At 42.0% G+C, this 14,847-nt stretch overlaps 1 protein-coding gene across 1 annotated transcript in view; it reads right to left on the bottom strand.

The window, feature by feature from the left end:
• TYRO3 (TYRO3 protein tyrosine kinase) overlaps window positions 1-14,847 on the bottom strand; it is a 147,129-nt gene that overhangs the window by 43,055 nt on the left and 89,227 nt on the right. Inside the window, exons 8-9 of the mRNA XM_044271805.1 lie at window positions 8,612-8,754; window positions 7,583-7,727 (exon numbers count right to left, since the gene is read on the bottom strand). Of these exons, the coding sequence (XP_044127740.1) occupies window positions 7,583-7,727; window positions 8,612-8,754 (288 nt within the window). The remainder of the gene's footprint in view (window positions 1-7,582; window positions 7,728-8,611; window positions 8,755-14,847) is intronic.

Genomic DNA, 14,847 nt, shown 5'->3' with positions numbered 1-14,847 from the left:
AGGCGGAGATTTACACAAGAGCGTTTTGGAAAACATCAAAAAAGATGTCTGAAAAGGAGGCACCAAGCTGAACGTGGCAGAAAAATCGTTGCCCACTCAAAATTTTGCATAATCACAAATGGTTCTACAAATAGAAGCTGCAGGTGCATCTATGAGTTCAGCTTTGTGAGCGAATACGGATACCAATTGGCAGCCAAATCGGGCACAAAGGAAGTAAAAAAGCCCAGCAGACTGCCAAAGAGTTATTTTTGGAAAATGCATCACGCACGGCTTATGCAATCTTCCAATTTAAATGAGTGCTAGCTGTTCAGAATGGACTTAAAAGGGAAAAAGGGACAATCACAACTCATTTGTCTTAAGATGAAAAATAATTAAACCATTAGTGGCTAACTGCGCAGAGTTCCATTAATGGAAGTTATGCTGCCTGGGGATGATAATGGCCAACAATTAGGTTAACCCTTTGTTTTGCACATCAATTGCTACACAATGCGCCAATCACAGCATATATATGGAATTTTCAACAGAATATTAACAATTCGTTTTCTTTACTACTACCCGATAGTTGTTTCTGTGACTTAACTTCACTTTGTAGACTGTATATCATGATAAAAAAAAAGTTGCGTGGTAATATGAGGAATGTAAAAGTAATAAGAGGCTAGGCCTATAACTACTATCTGTGCTTTGGCATTATTGCATGAGTACTAAATAATAACGTGCACAAAGACACTATGAATTTAGGAATCACTGCATAAATCCATAGTAAATTTGATTATAAGAAACTTTATAATATATCTTATTAGAAAAAAAAAGGCCTCTTTCTCCACTTATGAGACACTACTCCTCCTGCACTGATCATTTAAGCTCAACTCACTGCTAAGATTTGCGCTGAGAGACATGATAAATTATTGGCTTGCTGAGGGATCAGGCCCAGAGAAGTCTATAAAGAGGTGAGGGGTGATCAGGAAGCTGCTGCAGGGTGAGAGAGAAGCAGAAACACACAGAGATGCTGCTGCTGGCTCTAGTACATTTCTATCTCACCCCAGTGCTGCATAGCAGCTACACTGCTCGATACTGCTACATTATGTCCTTGATGATGCCGCTGCTTCCGAGGGTGCACTACAGAGAGAGAGAGAGAGAGGGGAGCAGACTCTCCTCTGGGCGTGCTGCGTATAGGAAACATCATGGCAGCAGTCTCAGTCTAATAGCTCAGAGATGTAGCCTGCAGAGGGGAAACCTGGTAAATATCCCATGTACAAGTCACACACAGACCATATATAGTATTAATCTTCACGTGCACACAAGACATCTTATTCTTAAAAGCCAGTTAGGTTTAAAATAGGTACTGCATCTGAATACATATTTTCCCAAAAAGCAAGAGAAAAGCATGAATTTAATACTGTACAGCTGTCATACTTCTTCTCAGTCCCAAGCTCTGCATCAATAAGGCCTTGAAATAAAAACTTCAGAAATCTCAGACTAGTTACTAAGGACAGGCTGCATTTGTAACGCCCCGCTACCGTCTTTATTAGTTAACCTCATGTCATCATGTATATTTATTTCAGGTCCTAAACACTGTGCATATTTATTTCTTGTAACTGTTATTGTTCATGTAATTTACCTGGTTCACCAGAAGGTGGCAGCAAGCATGGCTTCTTTCCATTCTAACCCTCTCTCTAAGAAAGGGAGGAGACTAGTTAGTTAGGGTCAGCTGCAGTTACCCCCTGCTAAGGGAGGGTGCGAAGCAGGTGCACGTCCCTGTTGGACGTGCCTTCCTCAAGCCAGCCAGAGCACCTTCAGCTCTGCTGTATGTGGAAGCCCCTGCTTGGAGCCTCGGAAGCCAGGAGGAAAAGTTCCCTGGATTAAGCTAGAGTCAGACTACAAAAAGAGAGGTTGCAGCGGACAGCTAAAGCAAAGTTATTCAGTCAGCCTGTCAGCACAGCAGGGCCAGAGAGCAACAGATGTAGCAGAGTTAAGCTTGTCTGCCTGCCAGAGTTAATGCTAAAGCCTGCTGGGAACCAAGACAAAGCCTAAAACTGTTGGAGAAACGTTTATTCAAGTAAAGCTGTTATTGAACTTCATCACAAGGTCTGGACTCAATTTATTTCTCCATGCTCTAATTCAACTACCCTCTATTTGTCTGCTTCGGACGAAAACGCCTGGAGTTCCAGCGTATCCAGGTAGGAGCACCGTGACACGCGCAAAAAACATTAAGGGACATTATAAGCCACCCAATACCACTCTGCCATTTGTACACCTGGGTACCAACACCATTTCTTAAAGGGACTCTGTCCCGTTGTTACTTCATTGAAACTGGCGTCACAAAACACTTATCTCATCCTAAAAGGGACCCATTGTCGATGCCGTGCGTCGCACATTACCATCCAAAGAATAAATTACTGTAAAGTAACTATAGCAAATTAGCAATCAATTTCTCAAACAAAATTAAATTTGCATTATTATTCCAATTTCTCTAAAGTTAAATCTAGCAGGGCAATGTGCACCTTTGTCATGGAAGAAAATGATTTTTAGATCTGTATCTGTGTAGTTGACAATGAACTGCTTCATGAATTGCTGCTATTACTTATATTGGTATATCCGCGCAGGCTCTTATTAGTTCCTTCAGGCAGTGTATATTACTTCCTCACAAGTTCCTTTCAGTTCGCATGTACAATCACATAACTTTCCTACCTTACAATGTTGTAGTTCCTTGTTCCTCAACATTGTAAGGTAGGAAAGTTATGCGATTGTACATGCGAACTGAAAGGAACATGTGAGGAAGTAATATACACTGCCTGAATGAACTAATAAGAGCCTGCGCGGATATACCATTAATACACACATATATAATTATATTCGATTGCCAGCCCTATCAGGGGGAGACTGGAACCTATATCCAGCAGCAGCATCCTGCTAGTGTCAGCAGGATATAACATAGGATTTGCACATACTGGAGCGCAGAGGTGTATTTTTACAATACTATTACTTATATTGCATATATATTACCTTCTTTCTGACTTGTGGAGCTGCAAGTTCAGAGCTTACAGAGTGTTCTCCCTCCCTTTGCTTTACTCCCTGCCTTTCCAGAGCCATAACTTTTTAATTTTTCAGTTCACATAGCAGTATGGAAGCTTCTTTTTTGCGGGACAAGTTGCACTTTCTAATGGCACCATTTAAAGGGGTTGTACACTTTTGCTATATTGATGACCTATCCACAAGCTATGTATTTGGGATTTCTGTAACAGATTGTGCATGCACCCTTAAAGGGGTTGGTTACTATATATTACTAGCTGCAAATGTGCTGGGAACAGCACATATATGCAGCTAGTAACAGAGGTTATTGAACCATCAGCACTGATGTCCAGTGGCCTAATTTATGTTTACTAAGAGGTTCTGTAGTGTCCTGGAGCAGGGAGTACTTTGACATTTTGACATTTTTCGGAAATTTGCCTATTTCCCCTATGCAAAGTTAAAACTTCTTACTTTATTTAACCTAAAAGGGTTAACTTGCACTGTTTAATGCTGTGTAACTGCATTTTATATACAAACCGGATTCCAAAAAAGTTGGGACACTATACAAATCGTGAATAAAAACTGAATGCAATGATGTGGAGGTGCCAACTTCTAATATTTTATTCAGAATAGAACATAAATCACGGAACAAAAGTTTAAACTGAGAAAATGTACAATTTTAAGGGAAAAATATGTTGAAGTCATATTTTAGTGATCTGGATTACTTAATACTTAGCTTTTATTTTAGCATTATAAAATAAATGAGATTTATCCCCCAAATTGGAAATAGTAGGTAAACAAAACCGCTTACAAATATCCCACACTTAGGCAGGACGTTTACTGAAAGCAGTAACAAAGTGTCCACAATGATGCAAATGATGTCAGACACAAAGGTAACAGGTGTAATTGTACACTAGTACCCAATTGGTGGTGTGGGACGGCAATACTCGATACCCTATATGGCCCTGAAAGGATCCCTACATGCACGTTTCTGAGGTAGAGGAAAGAACCCCTCCTCTCATCAGGGGAATATAATTTCTATGGGCCAAAAGATATAGCTTATTTGCCAAAGATGATCAAGGGCAAATACAGAAAAAAGAAAAACAGGGGGGGAGAGAGCCACCAAAGGTGATAACTCTCAGGTAGAGTGAAGCGCACAGATGGGTGCACAACAAACAGCGGTGGAAGTGGAAAGGTGGACAGATAAAAAGGCCCCCTCCCTTCTTGCGGTGCACAGATTGGTGCCGCAGGCATGAATGTTACCACATTCATGCCTGCGGCACCAATCTGTGCACCGCAAGAAGGGAGGGGGCCTTTTCATCTGTCCACCTTTCCACTTCCACCGCTGTTTGTTGTGCACCCATCTGTGCGCTTCACCCTATCGCAAAAAGGGAGGGGGCTTTTCCATCTGTCCCCTTTCCCCTTTCCCTGCTGTTTGTTGTGCACCCATCTGTGCACTTCACTCTACCTGAGAGTTATCACCTTTGGTGGCTCTCTCCCCCCCTGTTTTTCTTTTTTCTGTATTTGCCCTTGATCATCTTTGGCAAATAAGCTATATCTTTTGGCCCATAGAAATTATATTCCCCTGATGAGAGGAGGGGTTCTTTCTACCTCAGAAACGTGCATGTAGGGATCCTTTCAGGGCCATATAGGGACCACAATTCCAGGGTTAGGTTCCGGACGGGGGCCCAATTAGTGTGACACCCCGTGGTTAGATCTTGAGGATCATTGTAGGGCTGCGAGGGCCAATTAGGGACATTAAGGAATATCTCCACTTGATCCGTTTTTACAGTATACTGATCCTTCAACTGCCGCAACGGACTACCCTGTTTGGCAAGACCGAAGCAAAGAGGTGTCCCGAGTATCTAATCTCTGTACGGTAGGACACCTGGTTTTCTCAAGCGGTGCCGCCGTGCACCTTATGCTGTGGGTGCATCTGTGTATACCGTGTCACACGGATTTCCTTGCACCCATGTCATTTTTGTGTTTCGTTTGTCGCTGTGCATATTGTTTGTGTTGTGAATCACCTGTCGTTGCATTGTATGTCTGCTATTGATGTATGAGATGTTGGCGCATTCATATGCCATCATCCCAACTATATTGTGGCTCGGGTACTAATACATATTGCGTTAGTTACCTTCACGCCTTATACCTATATGGTGTCGGCATACATCGAGTATTGCCGTCCCACACCACCAATTGGGTACTAGTGTACAATTACACCTGTTACCTTTGTGTCTGACATCATTTGCATCATTGTGGACACTTTGTTACTGCTTTCAGTAAACGTCCTGCCTAAGTGTGGGATATTGTAAGCGGTTTTGTTTACCTACTATTTCCAATTTGAGGGATAAATCTCATTTATTTTATAATGCTAAAATAAAAGCTAAGTATTAAGTAATCCAGATCACTAAAATATGACTTCTATGATTTATGTGAGTGACTATATATGAAAATTTACATTCATCTTCAATTAAACATATGTTGAATCAGAATTTCATGGTGTCCACAAATCCCCAAAAAGTTGGGACAAGGCCATTTTCACCACTGTGTGGCATCTCCCCTTCTTCTTACAACACTCAACAGACGTCTGGGGACCGAGGAGACCAGTTTCTCAAGTTTAGAAATAGGAATGCTCTCCCATTCTTGTCTAATACAGGCCTCTAACTGTTCAATCGTCTTGGACCTTCTTTGTTACAGCTTTCTCTTTATGATGCGCCAAATGTTCTCTATAGGTGAAAGATCTGGACTGCAGACTGGCCATTTCAGTACCCGGATCCTTCTCCTACGCAGCCATGATGTTGTGATTGATGCAGAATGTGGTCTGGCATTATCTTGTTGAAAAATGCAGGGTCTTCCCTGAAAGAGATGACGTCTGGATGGGAGCATATGTTGTTCTAGAACCTGAATATATTTTTCTGCATTGATGGTGCCTTTCCAGACATGCAAGCTGCCCATGCCACACGCACTCATGCAACCCCATACCATCAGAGATGCAGGCTTCTGAACTGAGCGTTGATAACAACTTGGGTTGTCCTTGTCCTCTTTGGTCCGGATGACATGGCGTCCCAGATTTCCAAAAAGAACTTTGAATTGTGACTCGTCTGACCACAGAACAGTCTTCCATTTTGCCACACTCCATTTTAAATTATCCCTGGCCCAGTGAAAACGCCTGAGCTTGTGGATCTTGCTTAGAAATGGCTTCTTCTTTGCACTGTAGAGTTTCAGCTGGCAACGGCGGATGGCACGGTGGATTGTGTTCACTGACAATGGTTTCTGGAAGTATTCCTGAGCCCATTCTGTGATTTCCGATACAGTAGCATTCCTGTTTGGTGTGCAGTGTCGTTTAAGGGCCCGGAGATCACGGGCATCCAGTATGGTTTTACGGCCTTGACCCTTACGCACAGAGATTGTTCCAGATTCTCTGAATCTTCGGATGAGGTTATGCACAGTTGATGATGATAGATGCAAAGTCTTTGCAATTTTTCGCTGGGTAACACCTTTCTGATATTGCTCCACTATCTTTCTGCGCAACATTGTGGGAATTGGTGATCCTCTACCCATCTTGGCTTCTGAGAGACACTGCCACTCTGAGAAGCTCTTTTTATACCCAATCATGTTGCCAATTGACCTAATTAGTGTTAATTGGTCTTCCAGCTCTTCGTTTGCTCAAATTAACTTTTTCCAGCCTCTTATTGCTACTTGTCCCAACTTTTGGGGGATTTGTTGACACCTTGAAAATTTGAATCAACGTATTTTTCCTTTAAAATGATACATTTACTCGGATTAAACGTTTGATCTGTCATCTACGTTCTATTACAAATAAAATATTGACATTTGCCATCTCCACATCATTGCATTCAGTTTTTATTCACAATTTGTTTAGTGTCCCAACTTTTTGGGCATCCGGTTTGTACATGTTGTGATATATATCCTGTTAATTATCACTTAATTTACATTGGCTCTGTGGAAAGGGGTAATGAATACTGAGAGACTGTTAGGGCTTTTATTGAGAAGCCTGTATTGTTTTGTACCTGAATTCCTCCAGTAAAGAAGCACCCTGGTTTACTGCAGACCCTGACTCTCTGGACTTATTTCCCATTGGGGTGCACCACGTCTTACCATCCTTTCCGGAGAGCAGCAACATTTGGTGACACCTCAACGGTGTCCGGGGGACCCAGCATAGCGTTGGGGCCACCCCAAACCCAGCCACAGCTTTCTGGCATGCCAGTCCCAAAATGGTTTATGATTGAGGGTCATGTGACCAGTCCCGTCCATCTCTGGCCTCCATTCACTTACAGTAGGGTACGCTAGTTCCATTGGCCATCCCCAATGTAAGTGATGCAGACCGCTGATGGACAGAATTGTTCACACAACCCTTCAGTCAATGGCCATTTAGGGTGCGCAGTGGTAAAAATCCTGCTGAACATAAATTAGGCAGATTAAACCATCGGACATCAGCACCACTGTGCACTGTATGTGCTTCTCCCAGCGCATGTGCAGTGCCTTATGGGGGAGGGGGTACTTGAGGACAATAGTTGTGAACCCATGATCTAGACTTTGGCCTACTCACCAGGCTTTTCTTTGGAGGCCACAAGAACAAAGTCACTCCAAGGTCCACACCCAGCAGAATTAGCCACACAGACCCTCACAGTTAAGTCTTTCTGAGGATCCCAGAAAGTCAGGTTGACTTGATTTCCTTGAACAATCAGTTCCCCCTGTAAATAGTGGAAGAAACAATCAGCTTCTGAGAAACAAACAGTCCAATGAACCATTCCGTGATGGAAGAAGGATGGAACTGTTGACTCACATACCATAAAACCTTATTATGTCATTGATTAGTAACCATAAGAAAACATTCTGGATTATATGATACTCATACTAGGACAATTTAGGGTGTGTTCATACATGGCAGATTTGTTGTAGAAATTAACAATCAGTTCCATACATCAGAATGGTGTTCTTCATGTAACACCTGCATTGATTTCTGCAATACTCATTGACTGTATCCTAAAAGGGGTTGCGTCACGAAACATATTCCACATTTTTTAAACCTGCACCTCAAAGCCTGGAGTAACCCCTCCAGAGCATTTCCTACCAATGGTTTATAAAAGGCATGGCACCAAACTCCCAGGGAAATCTGTGTTGCATCCGTACTTTTCATGGACCCATAGACTATAATGTGGGTAAATGATTCATAATCACAGACAAAAAATAGGGCATGCTTCCGTAATGTCACCACAAACTCACGATCCGTAGGAAACCACTGATTACCGGATTACAGCTAATCACTGGGGTGATCTGCCCATTGTCAAGGGACCTTTTTAACAAGTAGGGATCATTCAAAGTGGACACCCCCTTGGAGATAATAGCCATACTGCAAGGCTCATGCAATGAATGCTGGAGTTATGGAGGGTGCCATGTGCTCTGTCTAGATTTTTTGGGAATACGCTATAGAAATAGTTATTGCTTCTCAGAAGTCAAGTCAAATACCATAACTCAAGATTGTAAGATCTGGGCAGTCTTCGTATTATTTTTTTATTAATTAAAACGGGAGGTATACTTTCATAAAAACACACAATAATGGGGGGACATTTCTGACCTGTGTTATATTGTCCTGCTCCCATTGCACTCTGTATCCCTGCAGACTGTAGTTTTGTAGATCTGGTGGAACGTCTTCCCATTCTAAAATTAAGCCAGAGTCTGTCCTTGTCAGATGGACATTTTGTGGCACAAGTGATGGAACTGTAGACGAAATAATAATTTTCTGAATTCAATTGCAAATTAGAAGACATTCACATCTAACGGGTAAGGTAGGGACCACTGGCTCATTTTTTAAATGAGGTCAATGGCTGCACAAAGAACGAAGATAACCTGCATGCAAACGAGTTACATCATGGTTGAATTTCGGATTCCCTAGCCCAGATCAAGTAATGATATGTGCACAGAGTTTTACATCTTTTGCTAACACAACATATCTTGAGCTTTCACTGAGGAGATAATTGAGCAAGCAGAGGAGTAACTCAAGTTCCTGCAAGATAAAGACTCTTCTTGATGCTAGCCCTGCCGTCGCAAGCCTCATCATTAGAGGGCTTAGAGACTCATGTATGTAAATCTTACACGGTGCAGAATAAATCCTTGAAAATGTGCAGTCAGACATAAAAAAAGACAAAAAAAACCAAAAAACTTTAAATGTGTGAGTCATCTTTGACTGTGCAATGCAAAAAAATAAATAAAAAAAATCTAAGAACATATTTCCCGGAGATACCTGAATCTATAATATAATATTTTATAGAGATTTTTAGTCCTTATGTAAAACCGTTCCTCCGAAGATCAGGCTATTCATTTCACTTAGTTAGCACAACGTTCCAACATATTCCTCAAAGGAGATAAATAACCCTACATAAAAAGTGCTGCAATAGAAAGTAATAGGGCCCAACTAGCCAATTAGTAAGTGGAAAAGACAAGCGCCAGCCTAAGAGGTTACAGCCATAGCTACAGTATTGTAATTATGTTTTTACTTGGAGATAGTCATTTTTCTATTCAGCTGCAGTGGCCATTTTCCCGCAACGCGACAAGAGGAAGAGCGGCCACATTGATTCTCACTTTTAAATTACCTCATTAGAAATCCTCTTTAATGTAATTTATTTCTATTCCCTTCAACTATTAAGTTTACTCCATCTAACATAATAAAAATGCTGTGTGAAAGACTGGATAATAACTTTTACAAACTCGAGCTGCGGCTTTACTAATTTAATTGTATTGGTTCACATGGCCAGAGGGCATTAAGGAATTAAAACTTTCACTACTAAAACTAAAGAAAACTTAAAGGGGTTGTCCCACAAAAAATATTCTACAGTTTTCAAACCAGCACAAGGATCTGAATACTTTTGTAATTGCATGTACTTAAAAAATTTGTATAGCCACCGAGTTATTCAATAAAATGTATCTGTATAGCGCCACCTGCTGTTGCCGTTTGTTCTTTTTTTTATTTCTTTGTCCTGCTCACTGAGAAGGTTGCACATGCTCAGTTTCATCCTTCAACTGCCTCCTGAGCTGTGATAGGGAGCGCTGAGACACGCCCCCTGAGCTGTGATAGGAAGAGCTGAGACACGCCCCCTGAGCTGCAGCAGAAAAGACACTCCCCTTGAGCTGTCAGCTTGATATAAATCTAGCAGAGCAGAGTGAGGAGATCTCTGGATCCATGTGAGGTACAGGGCTGGTTCTAGCTTTGTTAGATAGGGATTATTCATGTACTATATGATGCCTGATTATATTCTTTTACAATAATCATGGAATAACCCCTTGGGAAAAAAAAATTAGGAACAAAATGGACAATAATATGAATTTCTCCATTCATTGATTCTGTTTTTGCAAGCAAGGCTGATTCTTGGAGTCTGTTCACATCTGCATTAAGGCTGGACAACCCCTTTAAGTGTGTGTAAGGACCCTCAACAAGGTGAATGCAATTAACCATCTACTGCATGAACATACACTTATGCAATCAATGTACACTACAACCACAGTAACCCAGGACTGCTTGACAAAAACCTACAAATGTATGGAGCAAAAACACCAGGTAAATAACATAATCCCTATCAAGAATCCACAAAAGAAATTTGAAAAAAGTTCTATAAATTTATATATAGAGGTTTTCTGGGATTTTCATATGAGATTGGTAGGAGTCTGACTCCCAGCATTGAGGAAGCCGCTTAAATGAGACTGGACTGTGCCTAGGCCATATGACCGATTGATAGGACATCATATGGCCTAGGAAGAGGTCGCAGTGCCCACAGAGGACCACGCCTTTTCATATGGGAGTAGGACCCCTTCCGATCTGATATTGATGACCTATCAAATCAATCAAATTCCCTGAGAACTTCTTTAACCTTAGTCACTTGTTCAATTTTTTTGGAGACGTTGTATCTGCCCTTCATTCTTCCTCTTCTTTCATGAGTCACACCTAAATGTGGCTTCCAAACTGTATAAAAAAAAAAACTGAACTTGGGGCCATACCCCAAAGGTCCATTTACATGGACCAGACCAATTTAGCAGGCAATTATTGGGAACAAACCAAACATTCCCTATAATTCCCTGATCGTCAGGGAGATGAGAGTTGCATTTACATGAGAAATCACTACAACGATTGCTTCTTCTCATAGAGTTTCATTGCTTCCGGGCAGCAGATCCCTGATGAACCAGAGCACCTTTTACAAGCGCTCATATCCAACTGTCCAGATTATCGGCCCATATAAAAGGACCATAACTCTTTTACCAATGGGAAACATGGCATGTTTTTGGCGTTGTCTTTTCATTCTTTTTCTCTTATAAATGTATATTTATTTTAAAAAAATTGCAGTTAGAACAGATTTACTTCTCCAAAGTAAGCTTCAATCCCAATAATTCCTCCCAAGACCTAAATATTATCAACGGAGTTACACAAGTCGCTCTTGTCCACTTAACAAATCTTAAATCTAGTGTAAACTGTATAACTGGGAATTTCAAGCCACTTGAAACACATAGATTGAGGTAAAACTAGATTTCATGCGCTGTTCACTGCCAAATTCTGGTAATAAAAAAAATAAAAAAATTTGCCTAACAAGGAGACGCACAGCAAAAGCTCCTAACAATCATCTGTTTGTGACATAACTCGAGCTGTGACAGTGGAGAATTGTGAAGGGCACAAGGGGAAATATTACCATGAATTGAGTAATTGTTCTTTGTTTAAGCAGGACAGACTTGGTAGGACAGTAGATGGACAGAGGAACGTTGAATCACTTGCCCATTCAATTTTATCCTGTAATTTATGGTACAAAAAATATAATCTGAGCAAAAAAAAAAAAAAAGGGAGAAACTAAAAATCCTAGCAGCCCATCCGTTCTGGCTGCATGTATGAACTCCATAGAGACAACCAGCCTTATGCCTATGTTTCTACAATGTGACCCTCAAATAACTTTTCTGGATATCATTATTGTACTGGTGATAATTATTGGTCCGACCTCTGAATCGGACTCAGACTATTGTATTTTTCCATACCCTGACCACGCAAAACGGACTCCAACTCCACAGCCCTGCTAATTATCACAGTTTTTTATAATTAGAAGGCCTTAGATTGATAGAACATAACAGATACGGGGAGATTCACTAGAAAGAGGCCAGAATATTCTGTTGTAACTCCTTTTGGAATAAAGTAATCCGAATGAAACAATGTGCTCCTCAGTGTATGGAGCTGGAATGCCGGCAGGGGCAGATTGTCCAGATTGACCAGTACAGGGAAATCTCCCAGGTGGGTCGATGTCCAGAGGGGCCGCCTGAGCCCTCCTCACGGCCGGCCAGTGGAATTTTTTGGGGATGTATTTTGTACTGTGGTATTTGGCTGTGTTGGGGTGTTATAATGTGCTACAATATGGTATTGCTGTACCTGCCTTCCATTCATTTGGACCCAACTACAAAACGGGGCCACTTTTAGTATTTTTTTCCAGGGCCACTTTAAGTTCCCAGTCCGCCTCTGGATGCCACGTTATGTTAACCTACAGAAACCCGTATATCGGCCGCTGAAAATCCCTTTGCCACTCACCAAATACCAAAAGTCGGTGTGTATGGTTGCGCTATGTCTTGGTTGCACATCATATGCATTTTATGTGACACCACCTTGAACACCATGTATACCTGAACATTTTTGATGCGTTCATGAACCAACTGGATCATCGTAAGGCAATGGAAGGTTACTTCCAGCAAGATAGAGCAAAGTCTCACACAACGGCAAGGAGCATGGCAGAAACAAAGCCCTCTTTCGGCAACAGGCTTTGGTCACCACAGTCACCATATCTGATACTACCAGACTTCTTCCCTTGGGGTATGCTCAAAGAAAAGTCTATCTGAGCAAGCCTCGCACTGTCGAAGATTTGAGAAAAAAATAAAATATCCAACATGAAATTGCTGCGATTTCCCCCCAATATATTTGTTGATACGTTCAGGAACATGGAGCACTGTGTCAAAATTTGTCAAAAAAATGGAGATCATTTCCAGCATTGTATGTAATGCAGTTGATTACACACACGTCAAGGTATGTAGAGTATATTTTTTGGTTACAACAGAGTATTCAGAGCCTCTTTTGAGTAAATCTCCCCTGTATTTATATGATGAAAGTGTATCTAAATATTAAGCATTTTATAACTGTCAGAAATGATGTAAAAATATTTTTTGTAATATATTTTTTTAATTGATTTTATTGTTTTACTTGCAAAACAGTCCCCGTAAGTTCGACTTTCTGTAGTGGATGGAGACTTCTGCTACCGTCTCCATCCACTGTTCTGTTTCCAGCACTGATGGATGCCCAAACAGTTGATCATGGGACTGACGGGTATTGAACGCCCACCAATCCGATACTGATGACCTATCTACTATTTAATATATATGTAAAAGGTTGAAAAGCCCTTTAAACCGGGAGCTGTTGGACCTACTTCAAGAATGGAGTTGAGAAACGTTACACCACTCATTTAGACAGTGTGGTAGTAGCATTAGGTAACCTAAGGACTCACAAAAGGTTACTCATACAGTATTATATTACTAGAGATTTGTTACATACACATGCATGCTTGACATGGACATGCACACATTGATTCTGAATAGGAAGCGGGGGGAAAGCTGCTGTCAAGTCAAACACCTCGCGAGGGGGGGGGCGGCTTACTTACTTTGGTCCAGAGACCAAAGGGCTCATATATGTTGAAAACAAACTGCCCAATTGTTCTCTCCTACTATCTGTAGTCAATGGATGAATTTGGGATGCCCCACGCTAGCTAGTTGTCTGGTTCTGCCAAAATTGGTGGGTTCGGCCAGCATTTGTCTAATTTGTATGTCCAGGACTGAAAAATGTATGACCTCTCCTCAAGCACAATGCACATATTGCCACAGGCCGAGGAAGAGGCCCCTGCACTCACCACAGTGCTGCGGCACCTTCCAGCAGCTGGTCAGCGCTGGAGTTGGGAGTCGGACCCCCCATCGATCAGATATTGATGACCTATCCTGTGGATAGGTGATCAATTTTTAAGTCCCAAAAAATCAGCTTAAAGGGAGTCTGTCAGCAGATTTACCCCTTTTTAACAGTTGCCATACCGCTGTAGCCGCAAAACAGATGATTAACACAGTACCTTTATATGCTTTGGTGGACTTTTAAATATGCCAAAAACGAACTTTGATGAGGGCTCGCAAGTGCCCAGGGCGGAGTCCACCGGGTTGGAGCCCAGGCAGCTCTGCCTCTTCGGCTCTTATCCCCGCCCAGCCTCCTCCTCTGCTCGCCTATCTGTTGTCTCTCCCCCTCAGCGAGATCCCGCGCCGATGCGATGACTTCCTTGGTCGGGGCATGCGCATAAGCTACTGCGATGCCGTGTCAGCAATGGGCATGGCAGTGCGCATGCCCCGACCAAGGAAGTTATCGCATCGGCGCGGGATCTCGCTGAGGGGGAGAGACAACAGATAGGCGAGCAGAGGAGGAGGCTGGGCGCGGATAAGAGCCGAAGAGGCAGAGCTGCCTGGGCTCCAACCCGGTGGACTCCGCCCTGGGCACTTGCGAGCCCTCATCAAAGTTCGTTTTTGGCATATTTAAAAGTCCACCAAAGCATATAAAGGTACTGTGTTAATCATCTGTTTTGCGGCTACAGCGGAATGGCAACTGTTAAAAAGGGGTAAATCTGCTGACAGACTCCCTTTAAATAGAATAAATCATTCAATCACTTTTCAGTAGACAGATCCTCCATAAATAGGCTAATCACAGGTATTTGCAAGGAAATCTGTCAGCAAGTGTTAAATTCCCCTGCAGCATCACCATAGGGGACCTTA

Source organism: Bufo gargarizans, chromosome 11 (assembly GCF_014858855.1).
Source record: "Bufo gargarizans isolate SCDJY-AF-19 chromosome 11, ASM1485885v1, whole genome shotgun sequence".
Classification (NCBI taxonomy): Eukaryota; Metazoa; Chordata; class Amphibia; order Anura; family Bufonidae; genus Bufo; species Bufo gargarizans.
This window is presented reverse-complemented; position numbering and strand designations above follow the sequence as displayed.